Here is a 21,969-nt window from a genome sequence, read left to right on the forward strand (position 1 = left end):
CTGTGGGTGCAAGGAGTCAAACCTGAATCCTCTGGAAGAGCATCCTGTGCTTTAACCACTGGGCTATCTCTCCAGCCCCTGACTTTCTCACGAAAGCCATTGTCCTATTATCTTGGTGAAGTTTGTGCAGGGCCACATTTGTGGAAGCATCAGATAATACAACTACTAAATAAATGTGAGGTATAATTTTTGATTACACTGAATCCTTCATCAGTGAGCTAATTTTTTTTAATTATGCGCAAGCCACCAGATTATTTTTAAAGCAGGAATGTGACATTCAAACACAGAAAATCCTGAAGATGTTCAGATATGTAAATGAAATATAGAAAACTTTATTCCAAAGCTACACCCAAAATGTACAGTGAAATGCATCTCCTTACAGACTTAATAAAAAAGGGCCATATCTACATTTTAGATTTTACAACAATCTGCAGATCTTCTGCTCCCACCAAAAGTCTGATAAAAAAGTTAATCCCATTAATTAAAATTTTAAATGACTGTCTTTATATAAAGTATATTCTAATTGCAAAATATTCAAATACGGTTTCAGTATGAAAGTGTCCTCAGTTTCTGGAATCCTCGGTAGTCTGTGAACACATAGGTCCCTGTGCAGCTTGAAATGAGGTAAAAGGAAGGTTTTCCAGACACAGTCTCAGATGTTTGTCCTCGATGTCCGGGGCAACATGATCCTTCCACTCCCTCCCCTTCCTGTGGGACAGCCCCTTCTTCCCCTGCCTACCTAATATCCTGCACCCGGAACAGCAGCAAACCTGTCATTTAACAATTCCTCATGTTACAATGTTTTCCAAAGAATTTTTTTGACCCAAAGGGAAGTCCTGCCTATAGAGGGCCACTATTTCCTTGAAAGGTATTTTAATAAATAAAGTCTACAACTCTTTTAACAATTCCTGAAAGGAAAAGAGAGCAAACCTCCGAGGAGCTGTTAGTCACCAATATTTTATTTTGTAGGTCGCTTCTCTAAAATTTAAAAAATGAAGTCCTTGGCTGCGATTTGCTAAGTGCATTGTAAAAAAATTAAAAGTAGCTTCTAAATGAGATGCCGCAGATGTTAATAAGACACAAGCATCACACTGTACAATAGAACAAACCCATGGTTTCTGACTGTTGAGCTATGTGCTTAGCAGTAAGAAACAAAGGCAGTCCAGGGGAAGCCTGCTGCTGGGCATCCTGTTTGCTCAGTGCCACTTTCTTGGGGCTTTTGTTTTGATTGGATAATTCACAGGTCTACCGTGTTTTTAATGGCCTTATTTTAAAAATCAAAAAACAAATAAACAGGGAAAGTGTCTTCTCTTCATGTGGCTACTTGGCAGTGTTTTACAGAGACTAGGGTTACTTCCATTCTGCCAGAGGTAGATACACACAGCCGTGTGTGCTCACAAACACTGGCCTGATGGAAACTAAGACTTCATGCCAAGTCAGCATGAAGGGTCTTCACGGCTGAAGCGTCAGTGGAGATGGTACTACAGAATGTTCTGACAGGCTCTTATCAACACTGCCATTACATTTGGGGAGAACATGATTGAAATGAGATATAGAAACAAAATTAATAAATACAACAGCATGATCTTTGTCAGGCTCTTGATGCACGGAATCTGGAGTTGACTAATTACTGGTCTATAACGTAGTCCTATAGTTTGGTCCTGAGAATCACAGACTTAGACGTGTGTGTGTGTGTGTGTGTGTGTGTGTGTGTGTGTGTGTGGTGTTGCTAGGGATTAAACCCAGAGGCCCATACATGCAAGGCCAGCATTCTACACTAAGCCATGTGCCCAGACCCTACAACCATATTTATGAACATACAATGGCAAATAACAACAGTTCTGAGTTTATCCAAATAGATGAGTTTATCCAAATAGATGAAGCCATGACACTCTGGAATCAAGATCACATTACAGTTAACAAACACATATATCAAGTCTGAAGCCACCGATGTTGACAACTTTGCATCCCCACAGGAGAGCTCTGCCACACCAATGGGCATCTGCCCACCTTTGAACTATAAAAGTAACCTTTTTCAGTGCAAAAATACCTTTGATAAATAGCAAAGACACAATAAACACATGGAAGACTTAGCATCTCCTGGAGGTGTGCTTTCATATACAAAAAGTAACTCTGTAGACAGGCATGGTGGGGCACACCTGTAAGGTGAGCACTCAGTTGGCTCAGGCAAGAGGATCACTAGTTCAAGGTCAGCCTGAGCTATATTCAGAAGTAAAACGTCATGTTTCCTCTTACAGTAGGATATGACAGGCTGTTCTGCTCCTCTGATTGTGAGTCTATGGCTGTGAGAGGGTGTCAACACTCTTGGAAACAACCTCAACACTTCTATAGCTCATCATGTTTCTTCTTAAATGGCCACTGTGGGTGCTGCAGTACATGCTCTGCAGCCTGAAGGACAAGGTACATGAATTCTTCTACATCAAAAGAGTAGTTGGTAAACTTCGGGTGTTCTCCCAGAGTTGGATGGTGACCCTGCAGAAACAAACCAGAACAAAATCCCGGAGTCACCGAAGGGTGTGTCTTTCTATAGACGTAAAATCATTTTCCTTTGGCTAACGCAACTGTTTCAACTTATGCCGTACAACATGGGCTGGCAAGCTTTTCCCACAGAGCTCCCAATGATAGTTTCAGCTCTGCCAACCATCTGCTCTCAGTCATAGATGCCCTGCCAAGGAGATGCATAATCAAGCCCAGACAATATGCAGGCAAATGTGGCGGTACCCAATAAAACTTTATTTACAAAAACAATTCGTAGGCCAGATCTGTACCATTAGAGCTACTGTTTGCTGATGGCTGCTGTATGTAAACTGATGTAAGCTGTTTTAACAACATTGAGATTTTTCTCTAACTTGCAAATAAAAAATATTAGTATTCAAGAGACGAACAGAGGCTCAGTGATGGCTTGCATTTTAATAACTGGACTCCAAACCATTTGGTGAATGTTACCTTATCCTGAGGAAATACTTTGCTGGGCTTCCGCCAGGTGATGTAGTGGATGCCTCTGAGCCTGGCCAGGTCTAAGTAGCAGCGCTCATCTTCACAGTTGTACCTAAGGACACAAGGGTGTCACACATGATGTGAGGCCTTTGACCAGGAGGTTCCCTAGTGCGTAATGTTCTATGGCGGAAAACATCCACTTCCCAAATGTGGTCTTACTAAAGGTTTTGTAAATAACAAACAGGAGAGAAAGAATTTTACACACATTCTCAGGGTGCACTGTGGTCATGCTGGGCTAGCATGCATAAGGCCCTGGGTTTGAGTACAGCGCAAAAAAATGAGTTTAAATTCATACCCTCAATACCTTGCCTTGATTTTTAAAGAGTCAGAGTAAGACTGAGGAGTGGGCACCTTATTCGATAGGTCCTACTGCCTGTGAACTGGAGACTGTCTTGTAAGATATTATCTTTACATACATGGAAAGAATATGTTACCTCTCTGTATCCAAGGAGGTAGTACATTACCTTACAGGTTAAGCAGTTGCTTAAGGAAGCAAGCAGATAGCCCACCCCAGGTCTGCTGGGCTGCCATATCTCATCCACACCCCACCCCCTTTTCCCTTTTTTCCATGCTCCCCTCTCTAGGACCAATGAATTATGACAGAATTCACAATTACCTTCTACCTCACAAGCAGCTTGAAAATGTTTTGCCAAATATTGGAAGTCTGTACCAATGCTTCCTTGGCTAGTCTCCTTACGGAGTCACCCCTCTTCACCATCTCTGCCTCAGGCATGCTGGGTAAGCAATCCTTGGAGATAGATAGGGCCTTGGCTATCCCTGCCAGCACCACCCTGCTCTCCTTCAGCACAGGAATTACACTGACTGCAGGGAGGGCGGTGCTCACCCTTGAGAGGCAGTGGTGAACTCTGAGCTGGGAAACCACAGAATCCCATAATGCATTGAGGCTGTGAGGATGGAGGGAGCCTCTGCTTCCTAAGGGGACTGACTGGCAGACCTCAGACCTTTTAGCTCTAGGTTGCTTTTCTTTCCAGATACCACCATGGTGTCGCTTGACAGTAGTATATATTAGGCTTTCTAATGCCCAGGCTGAACCTCTTAGCTCAGATCCTGGCTCCTCATCTCTCCATGGAAAGCTGCCACCCATACTCACAGCTCGAACACAGCAGCCCAGTCCGGAAGGAAAAGTAAGTGGGTAAGGCCAGCTCCATGCATGCCAATAAATATGTCCGTGTTGTGCGTGATCCTGAGCTGATCTAAAAACCCGAGTTCTCTGCAATACGAGGACAACACAAGAAAGGTGGGATGAAGGGAGTTAGTCCATGATCGACAGAGACAGTATTTATACACTTGTCACACTCCACATCTGCACTGCCATGAAAACTTGAAGGCACTATAGTATTTAATAACCCCTTCCTTGATAATGTAACAAGCTCTCGAAGCACAAACTATTATTTCTGTTTTTCAAGGGAATGTATAATAAGAAAACACATGATATCAACACAATTACAAAAATAGATATAATCCAAATAAAAGGTGCCATTCAAATACAGGCAGATAATACTGCAGGGCAAAGCTAGCAAGATAGTAGGATATATTCCAAGCTGACTTCCTCCTGTGCCAGTGGAAGAAGCCTCCACAGCAGTGTACCTTGTAAAACAGAGAACTTTGCATTGTCAGAGCACGGCTGCCTGTGTAAGGTGAAGCCGGTGGAGTATAACAGCAGACCCTACCATGCAGTGACTGTCCTACAGCTTCACATTTCTCCAACCTTAGCACAAGAGACACACTGTCCACCATACCAGGATCCCAGCCATGAAGCCCAGTGGCCTACTTGTGGATTCGTCCCATTAGGAACTGGGAACTGATGAGTGAGTGGTAGCAGGCCCAAGCTTATGTAAATGCAGGAAGTGTATCTGTGGCAGGGACCCCTCTGCAGTTCGTGCATGCGTGCATGTGTGTGCGTGCATGCATGTGTGCATGTATGTGTATGTGTGTGCATGCATACATGTATGTGCATGCATGCATGTGTGTGTATATATGTGTATGCATGCATACATGTGTGTGCATGCATGCATGTGTGTATGTGTATGTGTATGCATGTGTATGTGCGTATGTATGTAAAATATAGGAAACAACTATCAACAGTCATAAATTGGATCACAGGTGGATGAGGGATAGAGAAAACTTCACTTTTTCTTTGTGTTATTTTGCGGGAGCTTCCTTTTTGAAATTTTAGAATTAGATTTATTCATTTTATTTGATGTACATGTTTGGCCTGCATGTGTGTCTGTGTACCATACGTGTGTTTGGTGCCCCCCAGAGGTCAGGAAAGGGCATGGGAGCCTTTGGAAGTGTAACAGACAGCTGCTTCACCACCATGTGGATGCTGGGAACCAAGCCTGGGTGCTCTGCAAGAGCAACACGTGCTCTTAACCTTTGACCATCTCTCTGGCCCCTCTGCTCCTCCTTATAGTGAGAAACATTTTCTACATGGTGCATCTACTGCTACACAGAGCCACTGCAGTGTGACTGTCCTCAAACCAACAGGACTACCCATCCGTGAGAGGCATATTCTTTCTTTCTTGTATTGTTTTCTTTTCAGAGACAGGTCTTAACTGTGTTACCCAGGCTGTCCTGGAACTCGCTCTGTAGGCCAGACTGAGCTTGAACCCCCAGATATGTGCCTCCCGAGTGCTGGAATTGAAGGTGTGCACCACCACTGCCTGGCAGCACGCTCTCTTTCCAAGCCTTTTGGTTCCACCAGAATTTAAAAAGAAATGTAAATACCTTGTAAGTTTTTTCTTTTTTAAATCCAAATTTTATTATTAAATACAGAGCTGAAACCCATTACCTATAGGGTAAATTAAGCCATACATATATATATATGTGTATATATGTGTGTGTGTATGTATATATATTTTTCCATGGAGATATATATACATATATGTGTGTGTATATATATATATATATATATATATATATATGTACATATATATATATACTTATATATGAGGATATGTATGTATGTGTTTACGCACGTTAAAATTTAATACTAGTAGCAAACTTTTAAAAATTCAGAAATTTCAAACAAAAATCTGGATTCATTATTTCTCCAGAACAATTAGATTGTACCAGAACAAGGAGACCTCAGAAAGCTCACCAGCTCCCCTGAACTTGAGGCCTCTGTCATCCCTGTCTTGTTTAATGACTGAGTGTCACCACTTGGTCTACAAAGGGCAGTATGCCCACTCCCCACCAGTGAGTGGTTCAGTTTAGGGATGAGAGGACCTGCCTGGGTCCCAGCTTACCTGTACTTGTAATCAACCACCCGGACTTCAAATGTGGATACTGTTTTCAGTGCATTTACCAGCTGGGAAAAAGAGAACAGGCAGAATGACTCTTCCTTCCTTGCTGCTTTCCTTTAGGAATCCCAAAGTCCATTGTTTAAATTAAAATTTGTCCTGGAGCCAGCCACATCTGTTTTGTGTGTGTATGCATGTGCGTGTGCATGTGCGAGAGAGAGAGTGTGTGTGTGTGTGTGTGTGTGTGTGTGTATTTGCGCGCGCGCGCGTGCGTGCATGCACACTCATGCATGCGCATGCAAGTTACCAGTATTCATGTATACAGAAGCCAGAGGACATCAGAGTCTTTCTCTATCACTTTACATTTTGATGTTTTTTTTTTTTGTGGTATGTATGTATGTGTGTAGTGTGTGTGTGCGTGCACGTGTTGTACATGTCAGTGTGGCTGTGTGGACATGTACATGTGTAAATATATTTGGAGGCCCAACGTCAATACTAGGTGTCTTTCCTCCATGGTTCTTAATCTTTTCTGAGGCAAAGCCTCTCCCTGAACCCAGAAGCTCCAATTTACTTAGACTGGCTGCTCAGTGATCTTTGGAGAGTCACCCTGCTGCCCACCTCACCTCCTGATCCCCATGGTGGGGATCCAGACTCAGGTCCACATGCCTGCACAGTAGGTCCTTTGTTACTGAGCCATTTTTCTAGTCCCTTCTTTTTAATATTCTGAGTCAGGCTCTCTCACTGACCCTGAAGCTCACTGTTTTGGGTAGACTGTCTGGCCAATGAGCTCCTAGGATCTGCATGTTGCTGGTTCCCAATACTGGGGTTATACACTCATGCAGCCATGCCTGGCTTCTAAGTCAGTGCTGGAGATTTGAACTTAGATCATCTTGCTTTCACAACATGCCCCCTGACCCACTGAGCCATCTCCCCAACTCCTAACGTTTCTTAATTTTTTTGCAGATAAAAATTTGCATGCATCACATATCGTTTATGTCTATCATTTTAGACCTTATTTAAATTCAAATGCTGACCGACTGTATCTCTTGACTTCCTCACCCTATTTCTTATCATTTCAGAGCACCTGGTGCTTTGAGAATGAGGGGACACAATGTTCCTGACGCTATGTTGACATGGCTCTTTCCACCCATTGTCTCATTTCAAAGAAACCACTAGGACACTGGGGACCATCCTGTGAAAATATTAAAGTTTTGGCAGAAAAGAAGTCTATTTCCCTGTAATTTCTAAAATCTCTTTGGCTCTGATTCTGGCAGGCAGAAAGTAAGAGAGCAGGAACAGCGAGCTGTCAAAGCAGCACCGTGATTCTGAGAGCCCCTGACATTGACGGCTTACATCTCTACCAGGCAACCCTACACAACATCAGCAGTGTCCGTGGCTACAAAATGCCTTGATCTCGACTTGGTTCAATCCCTAGCAAAGAAAGAGAGAGAAGGGGAGAGGAAGGGAGAGAACAACACCCTGAACTTCTGACCACACCATCTCTAACCGTAAGCAGAGCATCCGAATCACTGAATGCAGTCTAATTGCTACCCCCAGTTCATACGCATGTATGCACAACTGGACAGCACACGGGCAGTCACAAGATGGAAGTGTTTCTCTACAGTCACATTTCCCCCCAAGAGAGAACTAATTAGGCAGCAGGACCCTTCTTCATTTAACAAGGGAGACTCCCATCAGAGAAATCACGAGTGCGTGCAAGCCCCAGAATATGTCCTTTCTCTAGCCTCTAGCCACACAGCAGTGTCTCAACAAACATTGTACCAGGCTAAGTTTGCAGTAACTATCATTTAACCAGACCTCCTGGGAGCCAGGTTGTACTCCTGAGGCTGAGGCAGCAGGACTGGGAGTTCTAGACCAGCCAGACCTACATAATGAGCTTAAGGTGAGCCTGGGCGCTATATATTTGTGTGTGTGTGTGTGTGTGTATGTGCGTGTGTTTGTGTGTGTGTGTATATATATATATATATATATATATATATATATATATATATATATATATATATCTGAGTCTTATTCTCTGTTCACTGGTCAAAATGTAGTCAAAGCACCATTGCCCTTGTGCATACCCTTTGGAGTCCATATCCTGCTTCAAGGACAAGCAGCATGCTCTTGGGCTTGCCATTAGGAGTAGCGTTTGTACCGTCTGCCCATGGATTCTGAAAGTATCAGGCCTGCACCATAGCAGGTGCTGGCACTGGGCCTTTCCCTGAACTTTCTTCCCCCTAGTTTGAGGCTATCCCCTGGCCTGCCCTTTCCTGATAGCCTGGGCTCATAGGCACACTCAACCTCCTTTTGCATCCATCTGCTGTGAGAGGGCTAACAGTGAAGAACAGTCTCACTGTCAAGGCTCCCATGATTACCTGCCCAGTATGAGGCTGGATGCAATGTATGATTTTGTGCAGCTGAAATGAATTATGCCCAGGAGCAGTTTCTGAGACATTTATCCACTCAAGCAGATGGAACCCCTTTCAATGTATGTATTGCCAGATGCTACGGAAATACCAGGCAACACCAATCATCTCTCAAAAGGCGTGTTTGCATGTTGTTACTAGTTTGCCTGAAGGGGGAATTTTTTACCCTTCTGTTGCAGTCCAGACAAGACTCACAGTTTTGTTTGGCTTTGGTTTTGCCCATATTAGCGCTGATGTAGGTGAACATGTACAGTAGAGCACATCTGGATGGGTTGGGAGTTTGGAGAAGCTAAAAGCCAGTTTTCAGTAGGCTCAGGCCATTATGTATCTCTAGAAACTAATAGCTTCAAATAAAAACTTCTACTGCAGAGAGAGAGGGGGGGAGAGAGAGAGAGAGAGAGCATTAGCCAAGGAAGGCAAAGTCACTATTAAAAGTTCATACCAAAGCACTAACCTCGTCTTGGTTCAGGATTTTCCGGTATTCTGTGCTGCGTGCAAGAATGGTAACTCGAACTTTGCCATCCTGCAATCAAAATGAAAAGTTGGAATAATATTGGATATGCTCAGACAATAGAAAAAAAAATAAAAAAAAAGACAACCCAAATCTCAAATGCAATTTCCCAGAGAGGTGAAACTCACTAAGGAGACAGGGTGAATAGTAGCCTGGCTCCTTAACCATTATCCATTATCTCAGGAAATAAAAATATATATCTACTTTACAAGAAAGTACATCTATTCAATGAATTAATACTCAACTGTACATGGGACAAAACATGTCATATTGCAGTATAGAGGGACATGGATTAACATTATGTTAACATGAGGCAGGCACATGCTCTTGGTCAGATGCAGAAGCTAAAGGAGCTGATCTCATAGGTGTCCACAATTAAATGCTGGAGAATACTATAGACCAGTAGATAGTGGACACGGGAAAGAAAGAAATCAGATACACATTATGGATATAGGAGAATTGGGGTTTGCTGTCAAAATCACTGTAGTGTTAATAGGCTTGACAATAATATACTATTTCTAACAAAGCTAAAAGGAAAAATTTAGAATGCTCCCACAACAAAGGCAAGATTGATGCTTGAAGTAACAAAAATGCTTGGATAATTATACTGTGCCATGTGTCAAACTATAACACTGCACCCTAGAAATGTGTGCAGTTATTATATGCTGATTATGAATACATATAAGTGTTCCACTTTAGCCATGGAAGATAAAACCTGTTCATTACACTACTACTTCTTTGTTGGTTTGTGGGGTAGATTGTTTTTAGCAGGGATTACATGAGTTAAATGGGAGAAAATAGGGAGACATGGGTAAAGAAATAGACAACGGACAAGGAGAATAAAGGATATTCTTACAGTACCCTTTAGCTTATCTGCGGTGGCTACTGACTCCTGAATTCAGAGGACTACAGATTCAGCAACGTTATCATAGCAAGCACTGCCTCCGGCTTGCTTGTTTATCTACAAAGGTGGCATTAGAGATGAATACCCAAGCCTACCTCAGACCCCATAGCACATCCATTACCTTGGGTCCCTCTTGAGTGATGTTCAGCCTATGCAGCACATGCTGGGAGAAGGCTCTGAATAATCCTGTATTCTGACAGCCAGAGATCTAAAACAAAAGCACCAGTTCACACGCCAGCAAACACCCCTGCCCTGGGACTTCAGGTGATCGCAAGAAGTGTAAGGATGTCTTAGATGCTTACCAGAGGCGTGTTATAGAACAGCCCGTACCGCATGCGGGGCAGCAACGAAAACACGGCTTCTTTAAAACACACCTAAGAAGGAAGACAGTTTAGAAGATAGCACAGTAAGGTGAGCGCCCTTCATAGGACACCACTGGAAGGTACGCACCCTTCATAGGGTAGGCAGCGCAGTAAAGTGTGTGCTCTTTATAGGATACCACTGCAAGGTATGCACCCTTCATAGGGTAGACACCACAGCAAGGTCTGTGCCCTTTTCAGGATAGACAACACCATAGTAAGGTGAGCCCTTTATAGGACATCACAGTAAGGGATGCACCCTTCAAGCCAAAAGAGCAGTCCTCATTTTACAAAGTAAACCTTTCTAAGGTTTTAAGGTTTCTTTATAAAAATTCTAGCCACAAAAATCAAAAAAACAAGCAAGCAAGCAAACAAACAAACAAACAACAAAACCACCATGAAGTCAGAGCGATGGTAACAGCCAAAAGAAACTCAAATTAAATCTTTACTATATGAGTTAGTCACTTGCACTTGGCAGTCACTTAAAGACATTTCACCAGGTTTCCAGTACCTTTTTGGAATCATAGGTTTTCAAATGTATGACGTCATAGTCAGTAAATGCTTTCCAGGTATCGGAGAAGAGGTCACCATACCCGTAAGTGCTCTGAAGGTAGAAACACCAAGTTAGTGCCCCAAGAGGATGCTTAAGAGTACCCTTACATATGACACCACTTCTACACATGATAATATGATCACTGAGCCAAGTCCATCACAATAAGTACATTGCATTTGGAAGGAAATTTCAAAGCGAGAGAATGGCTTGAAAGCTTAAACATCAAATGCATATCCTCCCCGTTGAATAATGAATCATGTGACAGTACCTCATTCAAGTTAATAATGTCACTAATAACATCACATAATGCAACAACCTATAATGCTAACAATATCTGGAATGCTGCCAGTCCCAGGCATTGTTCTAAGCACTATAAACTAGTAATTCGTCAAACAACCCTGCAGTTCTAATGAGCTAGCTGATGTCCTTATCCTAAATTTATACACCAGGAAGCTGTATATAAATTCAAATACTTTGTCTAAATTGTAGACCTAATGAGTCACAGGACTGGGGTCAAGCGGCATCTGTGGTCTCAGACTTCATGCCTATATACTCCATGACAGCTGCTTCTCGGCGGGAACCTGTCCTAACGTATTTATCAATTCGTCTCTTCCCTGGAGGGTAGAAGGTAATTACGAACTCTGCCAGGTAAAGGGAGAGGCGTGGTCCATTTTTTTTTAAGTGGGACTTTTTTTTTCTTTTTTTTTTTCCTTTTCCATTTTTTATTAGGTATTTAGCTCATTTACATTTCCAATGCTATACCAAAAGTCCCCCGTAGCCACCCACCCCCACTCCCCTACCCACCCACTCCCCCAAATGATGGGACTCAGACTGAAGAATCCAGCCCAGAGACAGAAAAAGCACAAGCCATGGGGATACACTCAAAATCTGTAGTTTCTTGTCCATTATGTTGTCTTTTTATGATTATAGATTTTTTTTTTTTTTTAGGTTTTGAAATGTTTAGGCTTTTCCTACTGTAGATATTTCAAGGGTATGGAGAACTGTCAGATTTGGTGACACAGAAAGGCTTTGCTTTAGTGTTTCTCCAGCAATGGCACAATAAAGACCCTCAACACTGTGTACAGTGACATGGTCCTATTGCACAATAATAAATAAAGAGTAATTATAAGAAGTAATTTTAGGCAATTCCTTGAGATAAAATACTCTAGGTAATATAAGGTGCCTCCTGAAAGGAAATGTTGTTAATAATAAAATAGATTTTGACTAGACCCTTCTCAGGAAACTTGGGAATTATTCAACAATAGCCACTTCTAGAAACTTCATCTCTATATCCTCCAAATTCAAATTATCCAGCAGTGGAAGAAGGAAGGAACATCTTCCCACGTCACACTGATGAATCCTTGGGTATTTTTCAAAGTGACAAGCAAACAAACAAACAAACAAACAAAACCTTCCTCCTGTCAGGTCTCAAATTTGAACACACCCATAGCCTCAGACACACAAACCCCACTTGTAGGACTTAGCCCACAGGTGTAGTGAAGGTGAGGGTGTGGAGAGGAGGTCACGGTCAACCTCAGGACCTGAGGGTTCACTCACACTGAGAGAAAATGCTCAGAGAAGTAGCTGCGTCTTTACTGAATGCATACAGACCTTTGCTCTGCAATACTACAGTATGACGTGTTTGCCTGTACGGGGCGATTTCAGAGCACCTAGCAGGTTATGCGTGGCCACATGCAGTTCTATACCACTTAACACAGAGGACTTGAGCATCTATGGATTCAGGTGTCCAGAGTGGATCTTGGGACTAGTCTCCTATAGACCCAGGGAGAACACGGCATGTAGAAAAGATGCTGATAGCATCCAGTACATAGCTCAGAACCAGAGAGAAACGAAATGTGGGGTGAAGGAAGAGGAACATGGGAGTGGGAGGGAGGTGAAGGGAGAGGAATATGGGGGGGGGTGAAGGGAGAGGAACATGGGGGAAGGGGTGAAGGGAGAGGAACACACGCAGGAAATCCAACAGATGAGAAAAAGCTAGCTCCATTCAAAAAATGGACAAGGAAAGATGCCCTTATACTAAGAAATCATAGTTTATATAAAGATATAAATAAATCTTTATACAAATGATATGCATAGAGAGCCTTGTACAAACCCTGATAAAACTTTGTTTAAGGCTGTATTTTCATTTATTCCCTTGGGGGATAATGCAATTGGAGAGAGAAGAAGAGACTTAAAGAAAAAAAAAACCTTTCAAACTTCTGCATTGTTGACCTTATGAGAATCAGTCATCAGCTTTATAATTAAAAAAGAAAAGAAAAGGGCTAGTGAGATGGCTCAGCAGTTAAGAGCACTGGCTGCTCTTCCCGTGGTCCTAAGTTCAATTCTCAGCAGCCACATGGTGGCTCACAACCATCTCTAATGGGATCTGATGCTATCTCTGGCCTGCAGATGTATATGCAGCAGATCACTCAGACATTAAACAAATAAAACTAAAAAAACAAAACAAAACAAAAAAAACAATATTTAAAAAAATATGGCAAAGATGTCCTAAATCTTCAACACCAGAAAAAAAGTGGCTTTCTATGATTTTGGAGGCTGATGGCTTTGTGGAGGAGCTCAGTACCAAAGGGACGGCACTGAGCTTGTGAAATAGCATCTTAAAAGCCTATGTCTAACTGTGGCAATGGTCCTCAACCTTCCTAATGATGCAAACTTTTAAGTGTTCCTCATGTTGTGGTGACCCCAACCAAAAAAGTATTTTCATCGCAACTTCATAACTGTAATTTAGCTACTGTTATAAATATCTGTGTTTCCCGATGATCTGGGTGACTCCAGTTGACCATCCAAGGCGGTCTTGGCCCATAGGTTGAGAACCACCGACTTAAGGCTTTGCTAACAGAAATTCAACTGTGGACAATACAATCACACAGTACTGTTCCCCGGCAACCTACAGACTTCTAAGCACTGAATTCTGGAGCGACTGAGCATTGCTGTTCATATGAGAACTTGATTGGGAAGCTAGCAAGGACATCTCTGACCAAGAGGAAAGGTTATAAGGGAGGAGTCAGAGGACCAGCAAAGGACAGCGGTAACACGGGGGCAGCCAAGCACACTGCTCAGACACATGAACGCTGCTTATCCATACCAGAATGATGGTCAGACTGCCTGCAAATTATGTGTCCGGTTGACAAGGGCCTTCATGGACTTTCCCCAGCAGGCATACAGCAGGTAGGTCAGATAGAAGCTAACTCGCTTTAACTCAGTCCACTCAAGAACGATGTACACAGGCATGCGAGATGGTATAAAGAAGCTTCTAGAAAGCACTTGATAAGTGTCTCTCTACCTCACAAGCTCTTCAGAGGACTATATAAGGGGTGCCTTCCCAGCCCAGAGCAAGAGTCCTTGACTCCACCCCTCAGTGTGTTACCTTAAAACCTGCTGTGGTATCTTATCTGTAAAACACACTAATAAAAATCCTGATCCAAATTCCCCATTGAAAGAGTGTGTTCTTAGTAAGGGCTTTAAAAAAAAAAAAAAAAAAAGTCTTGCAGAATTGCTGAGAGATGTTTTGCAGAAAGAGGTGGCCCGCTTAAGTAAAAAAAAAAAAAAAAGAAAGAAAAGAAAAGAAAGAAAGAAAGAAAGAAAGAAAGAAAGAAAGAAAGAAGGAAATGAGAAGGATGCTGTCCCCTTTGCTCATAGAAACACAGCCAAAATATGAAGCTAAACTGTCAGTAAAACTGGACTCAGGCCAGAAATGGAAGCATACATAGAGCCAGAGATAAAGAAAGCAAGCACATGCCAAGAAGGCAGAACCAGTTTTCCAAGGACCTTAAATCACGCCAGAGTTCTGGGAGATGGCCGTGGTCAACCCACAACCGTCCACAGAGCTGTACTACGAGCTTACTGTCTATGAAGTATGGACCACAAATGCTTTCTCCTTGTCTGTCAAACTTTATGAATTAGCTGGTGTGCGTACTCGCTGGAAATGCAGATGGTGCATGCCAGCCATTTCCAGACAGCGTTGCTTCTCATTTAGATATGATTCACCCTAGATAGTGAGCTTAAAAAAAACAAGACCACTTAGCTTGAAGCTGGCTATAACCGGAAAGCTGCTATTAAGCAAAGGATTGGGGCTGAAGTGTAGCCCTGTGGGGGAGTGCTTAGCATGCACGAGGCTCTGGGTTGCACTTTGGAGCGGGAGCAGTAAATTCAAAGGGCAAATTAAACTGAATCACTACCACTTTGTGTCACAGAGGCCTCTTGTCTCAGAGGAACACTGAGGCAGACACTGGAGCTCTGTGTTTGGGAACTCAATCTATGCCCAACGGGAGGAAATCCTCCACTACTTCACTCCAAACAATGTTCAAAGCATATAGGATCACACTTATCTATGGGAAAAGACGTGGCTCAGTTGGTAGGGTGTTTGCTCAGCATGCATGAAGCCCTGGGTTTAATCTCCAGCACCATACTTGTAATCTGAGCAATCTAGAGCGGATGCAAGAGGAGCAGAGGGGCATCCTTGGCTATTCAGGTTAGCCTGGGCTACATGAGACATTGCCCAAACAAAATCAAAACCAAACCAAAATAAAGATCATACATCCGTACATACCTGACAGGGTGCATGTATATATGTCAGGGGGCCCAAAGAAACACATGTGAACGCATAGATGCATGTGTGATTGTATGTGTGCCTTGGCATACATTTAAACACTCATCTTAGAAAACTCTGCTTCACAAAGCCAGAGGCACACAGTGAAAGAGGAAGACAGAGCTGTCGCCAGAGGAGAGAGTGGGTGCTTACTTACGGTGTCCCACATCACGATGTACACGTCCGTGCTGAAAGAATTGTTAACGTGCTGAGTGAGGTAGAGATTCAGGAAGTCACAGAAGTGGTGGTACATATTAATACCTGGTGTTGGGAAAGAAAGAGCATGTTAAACAAGAGAAGACGCACAACCCGATGCCTTCTAAATTCCACTCGACCTGCATACAGTTAGTTGGACTTCTAGCCAAAATCAACAAGAAAACACGTTTCTCCTAAATATGGGCTAGGTTCGGGTACCGGTCAACTTGAAGAAGTATTGAGTTTAAAAATCTTACTGCTGGGTTGGTTATTTGGAAATCAGGGATTTGTTCTCTCCTGTGCATCAAGATGCAAGAGAGCATTATGTTCTGGCAGGGGTCGGGTGGGGGGCACTTAGGTCTATTTAGCACAGCACGGGAAACTATCAGGCCATGATGGCTAACGATTCCTTCTGATTATTCAGTTTGTTTGTTTGTTTTTTAAATCAACCAAATGACACCTGTGCACAGAGGCACCGACAACAATCTCAACTACTAACGTTATAGTAGTTTTAAATTCTTGTCTCCTTTTGCCCTATTTAATCATTCCTTATATTATTCTTCTTACAAGTTTTTTGTGTATGGATGTTTGGCCAACAAGTGTGACTATACACCACATGCACGCCTGGCACCCTTGAAGACCAGAAGAGGGTACTGGGTCACCTGAAACTGGAGTTACAGACTGTTATAAACTGTCATGTGGGTACTAGGAATCTAACCCAGACTCTCTGGAAGAGCAGGCAGTGCTCTTAATGGCTGAGCTATCTGTCCAGCCCCTGTTTACACTGATTTTGGGGAAATATTGGTCAACTATTAGTTAAAAGAGGTGAGTCTCTCATGTTCTAGTTGACAGAGCATGAACGCTGGTGTTAGAAGAACCTGGTTGAAGTACAGCTTAGTGGCTCTTGAGCACTAGATAAGTTAAAAGTGCTTAGTCTTTAGCTTTGCTTCTAGAATTGGGTAATGGTTGTAGTGCAGTGTGAGCTCTGTTAGGATAAAGTCAGAGAGCATGGCATTTTCAAGTGCCTGACGCACACAGTAAGACCTTCATGAAGACAATCAGGAGCTTAGTAGGTCAGAGTACAGCAGCCATAGCTATCACAATTTTCAATTGCCATGCCAGCCATTAGAAAGACACAAAACTGAGGGCAGCAACTGCCAGACATCCTGATGACCTGAGTTCAATCCCTAGAACCCACATTAAAAGGAGAGAACCAACTGCTGCAAACTGTCCTCTGAACCCAACAAGTTCTGTGACTTGCAGAGACATGTGTATACTTCCATTAAATAAATAAATGGAAGAGAGAGAGAAAGGCAGGATGGTGGTGACCCATACCTTTAATTCCAGCACTCAGAAGATGGATCTGAGTTCAAGGCCAGCCTGGTCTATGGAGTGAGTTCCAAGGCAGTCAGGGCTACACAGAGAAACCCTGTCTCGAAAGAAAGGAAGAAAGGAAGAAAGGAAGAGAGAAAGAGAGAAAGAGAGAGGGAAAGAGGGAAAGAGAGAAAGAGAGAAAGAGAAAGAAAGAAAGAGAGAGAGAGAGAGAGAGAGAGAGAGAGAGAGAAAGAAAGGAGGAAGGAAGGAAGGTAGAAAGAGATGAAAGAAAATAAAGAGAAAGAAAGTACACTCTCTTTGTTATTTTGTCTTTTTTTTTTTCCAGAGCTGAGGACCGAACCCAGGGCCTTGCGATTGCTAGGCAAGCACTCTATCACTGAGCTAAATCCCCAACCCATCTTGATTTAGGTATGTGGGACTCAGAACTCAGCCTGAAAAATCCACAAATACAAATGGAATAACTTCCTACGAAATAACAAAACACACATTTTCAAATGAAAATGTTGAGTGAAACCACACTTTGAATGAGAACCAATGACTTTCAAAAGTAGCAACCATAAAATACCCTGACTTCATCCCTACAGCAAATGATAACACAGAGTGCCAGGAACTAAGAACAAGTGAGTACGCGAGTCTATTGGAGGAGTTAGTCTTCTTAGACGAACTGTAGTAAGGGACAACTTTCAACGTCTCTTGTTAAATGGCATTTACTTGTTTGTTGGTTGGTTTGTGTATGTGCATATGTGCACGTACACCCCAGTGTGTGTGTGTGTGTGTGTGTGTGTGTATGTGTGGGGTCAGAGGGCAACTTACAGGAGCTGGCTCTCCCCTCCGACTCTGTGTGCTCTGAGATCAAACAGCCTGTCACACTTGATGGCGAGTGCCCCTACACACTGATCCATGATGCTGTCCCCAAGAGGAGTAATTTTATGACTCAGAAAAATCTTAGCAAAGTACCTAGTTTCAAGTTAACAAGAAAAGCTTGCATTAGTGAATATCCCCTTTCCCTGGGTGAGCTCTACACACACCATAGCTGGCCTGTAACATTTAGGGAGTCCCTAACGTTTGCTCTGGAATACAGTATGCATACCGCTGTCTGGCTGCACAAGGATTTAAAACGAAGTAAACACAGGCTTCAAGCTGTAGAAGTAGGGTGGGTAAGTTCTGCTATGATGTCCCTTGTCCCGAGGTGAGTTAAGAAGCAAAGGGGAATTGGCTGATGGTGTCATTCAGAAGCTAAGGGTCAGAACCAATACAGGGAAGCAATGGCACCCCTCTGTCTCAGCCTATGCGCTGCTATTTTACATACTTTACTGCACACAATCTGCATACGTACTTTGTTGCATATGATCTGCATGTGTTTCATAGTTCACACATACCTCTTTCATGGGAAGGGTTTTTTTTGCCACTTTTTCATTTGCGTATTTTTTAAAAAATGATTCAGAACATTGAACAAAGCATTTCAAGTTTGCTTTTATTTCAAAAAGCTAAACCTGTCTGATTTCTGAATCTAATACTTTGTAACCCGAGAATTATAACCTTGGATGGCAGAGCACATTAAAACCATGATCAATAAAGTATGGTAATTCCCAAGTAGTCGTGGCAGAGGGCTCTCTGTAGTTCACTGTAGGCCAAGCCACTCACTCATTTTGATAAGGACATAGCTCTATAAGCCTCATCTCTTATAATGAGAGGGATAAGATAGCAAGTCTCTTTCCTCTCCGGGGGCCATTAGTTGCCAGGGTTAATGTTATGCTTGCAGGCCAAGATCTAGAGCTGAAAGGCATGATGGGAAAACAATTCTAATTTTTTTTCAAGAATATACTGTAGTGGTAACTTCCAAAAGAGTTTTAAGTTTGTTTGGTTACAGAAAGTTGGCCATGGAAATGATGGGCATTGTATTCACACACACACACACACACACACACACACACACACACACACACACACAAAGTAATGAAACTTAAATGTAATCAAAGTGATTAAAGATATTAGACAGGGTAAATTTAGTTACAAAAGGTATATGCACACAACTTTCTTTCATCTTGACTTTGATGGAACTGTCTTACATAAATGTGACTGTTTCTTGTAGAATTTGAAAGGGATAAGAATATGGAAGTTCCTCTTTTTCCACATCCTCACCAGCATCAGCTGTCACTTGAGTTTTTGATCTTAGCCATTCTGACTGGTGAGCTGGAATCTCAGGGTTGTTTTGATTTGCATTTCCCTGATGACTATGGATGTTGAACATTTCTTTAGGTGCTTCTCAGCCATTTCAGATTCCTCAGCTGAGAATTCTCTGTTTAGTGCTATACCCCATTTTTAATAGGGTTATTTGGTTCTCTGGAGTCTAATTTCTTGAGTTCTTTGTACATATTGGATATTAGCCCTCTGTTGGATGTAGGGTTGGTAAAGATCTTCTCCCAATCTGTTGGTTGCCATTTTGTTCTATTGACAGTGCCCTTTGCCTTACAGAAGATTTTCGGTTTCATGAGATTCCATTTGTCTATTGTTGATCAAAGAGCATTAGCCAGTGATGTTCTGTTCAGGAAATTTTCCCCTGTGTCTGTGTGTTCGAGGCTCTTCCCCATTTTCTTTTTTATTAGTTTCAGTGTCTCTAGTTTTATGTGGAGGTCCTTGATCTACTTGGACTTGAGCTTCGTACAAGGAGATAAGAATGGATCGATTTGCATTCTTCTACATGCAGACCTCCAGTTAGACCAGCACCATTTGTTAAAAATGCTTTCTTTTTTCCACTATATGTTCTTAGCTTCTTTGTCAAAAATCAAGTGACCATAGGTATGTGGGTTTATTTCTGAGTCTTCAATTCTGTTCCTCTGATCTACCTGCCTGTCCCTGTACCAACATCATATGGTTTTTTATCACTATTGCTCTGTAGTACAGCTTGAGGTCAGGGATGGTGATTCCCCCAGAAATTCTTCTACTGTTGAGAATTGTTTTCACTATCCTGGGTTTTTACTATTCCAGATGAAGTTGAGAATTTCTCATTCTATATCTATGAGGAATTGAGTTGGAATTTTGATTACCTCACTCAGGATGATATTTTCTAGTTTCATCCATTTGCCAGCAAATTTCATGAAGTTGTCATTTTTAATAGCTGAGTAGTAGTCCATTGTATAAATGTACATAATGGAATTTTCTGTATCCATTTTCTGTATAAATTCTTCTGTTGAGAGACATCTGGATTGTTTCCAGCTTCTGGCTATTATAAATAAGGCTGCTATGAACACGGTGGAACATGTGTCCTTGTTATATGTTGGAGCATCTTTTGGGTATATGCCCAATAGTGGTATAGCTGGGTCTTCAGGTAGCACTATTTCCAATTTTCTGAGGAACCGCCAGATTGATTTCCAAAGTGGTTGTCCCAGCTTGCAATCCCACCAGCAATGAGGAAGTACATGGTATGTACTCACTGATAAGTGGATTAGTCCAAAAGCTCAGAACTCCCAGGATACAACTCATAGATCATAGGAAGCTTAACAAGAAGAAAGGCCAAAGTATGGCTGCTTCAATCTCACTTAGAAGGGGGAAGAAAATAATCATTGGAGGCAAAGGGAGGGAAGGACCTAAGTGGGGAGAGAAGGGGGAGAGAAAAGGGGGGATGGGATCAAGTATGGGAAGGGACAGGAGAGAAAGAGATCCAGAAGGCTAGGAGAATGAATAGAAATATGCAGGGGAGGGGGGAACCACTAGAAAGTCCCAGATGCCAGGGATTCGATAGGCTCCCAGGACCTAGTGAGGATGACATTAGCCAAAACACCCAACAGCAGGTAGATAGATCCTGAAGAGACTACCTCCGGGTAGATAGATATGGCCCCCAGTTGAGGGATGGGGCCATCCACCTGTCTCAAAATCTTTAACCGAGTATTGTTCCTGTCTAAAGGAAACACAGGGACAAAACAAAACAAAACAAAACAAACAAAAAAACAAAACAAAACAAAAAAATGGAGCAGAGACTGAAGGAAAGGCTGTCCAGAGACCGCCCCACCTTGGCATCCATCCCATCTGCAGACACCAAACCCTGACATAATAATAATAATAATAATAATAATAATAATGAATACAGAAGTCGTAGCCAGTTCATCCACCTTAGAAGAGGAAGCAAAAAAGACAGTCAGTGCTTATTGCACCACTTTCAGCACATTCACAGAAAACTACTGCAAGCATGTCAAGAAATAGATGTGGGGCAAAGGAGACAGCTCAGTGGCTGAGAGCACTGCCTGTTATTGCTGAGGGCCTGGGTCAGTTCATGCAAATCGCAGCTCACTATCAGAAAGGAGGATCCAGCGCCCTCTTCTGGCCTCCACGAGCACATGAATGTGGAGCACAGACATGCATGCAGAAAAAATATGCACACACATAAAATAAAAACAAAAGGAATCTTTAAAAAACAGACATATCAATCAATACACAAGTAAAATACAAAGTCATTTCTCACCTGCATCTAATTTCATGAAATACGTTGGTTTTTCAACAACGATGTCACATTTAGCATCTTCTATAGGCCTGAAATTGAGCTGCGTGTAGCCTTGTAGCTCAGCAAACCTGGAATTGTGAATTGTGAGATAATTTAAAAGTGATTCTTCCAAACGTTCTGTTGCAACACCATAACCTGGGACCTGTTCATGAGGCAGATTTTAGTTCTAGTACAAGACAGTCCCACAGAGCACCTTCCTTAATTTGCTAACATTATTGGCTCTAAACCCCAGTTTAATGTTGAGACAGGAGCAAAAATGATTTCAAATTTCAGGCTAACATGTCAGATCAGA

At 42.4% G+C, this 21,969-nt stretch overlaps 1 protein-coding gene across 4 annotated transcripts in view; it reads right to left on the bottom strand.

The window, feature by feature from the left end:
• Positions 1-302: 302 nt before the first annotated feature.
• The window catches only part of Eogt (EGF domain-specific O-linked N-acetylglucosamine (GlcNAc) transferase), a 41,469-nt gene continuing 19,802 nt past the window's right edge, over positions 303-21,969 (bottom strand). The window contains exons 9-19 of one of the 4 annotated variants that reach the window (XR_377399.3): positions 21,639-21,745; positions 15,807-15,910; positions 10,999-11,091; positions 10,431-10,502; positions 10,250-10,336; positions 9,168-9,236; positions 8,909-9,076; positions 6,288-6,349; positions 4,130-4,249; positions 2,968-3,070; positions 2,473-2,493 (exon numbers count right to left, since the gene is read on the bottom strand). Coding sequence is in view for 3 of the 4 variants with exons in the window: in XM_006505258.4 (XP_006505321.1) it covers positions 2,347-2,493; positions 2,968-3,070; positions 4,130-4,249; positions 6,288-6,349; positions 9,168-9,236; positions 10,250-10,336; positions 10,431-10,502; positions 10,999-11,091; positions 15,807-15,910; positions 21,639-21,745 (964 nt within the window). In the remaining variant the exon portion in view is untranslated. Of the gene's footprint in view, positions 2,494-2,967; positions 3,071-4,129; positions 4,250-6,287; positions 6,350-8,908; positions 9,077-9,167; positions 9,237-10,249; positions 10,337-10,430; positions 10,503-10,998; positions 11,092-15,806; positions 15,911-17,992; positions 18,108-21,638; positions 21,746-21,969 lie in introns of those variants that run through there. The other 3 variants (XM_006505258.4, XM_011241108.3, NM_175313.5) reach the window with 3 other exon arrangements.

The sequence above is a fragment of the Mus musculus genome, chromosome 6 (genome assembly GCF_000001635.26).
Source record: "Mus musculus strain C57BL/6J chromosome 6, GRCm38.p6 C57BL/6J".
Classification (NCBI taxonomy): domain Eukaryota; kingdom Metazoa; phylum Chordata; class Mammalia; order Rodentia; family Muridae; genus Mus; species Mus musculus.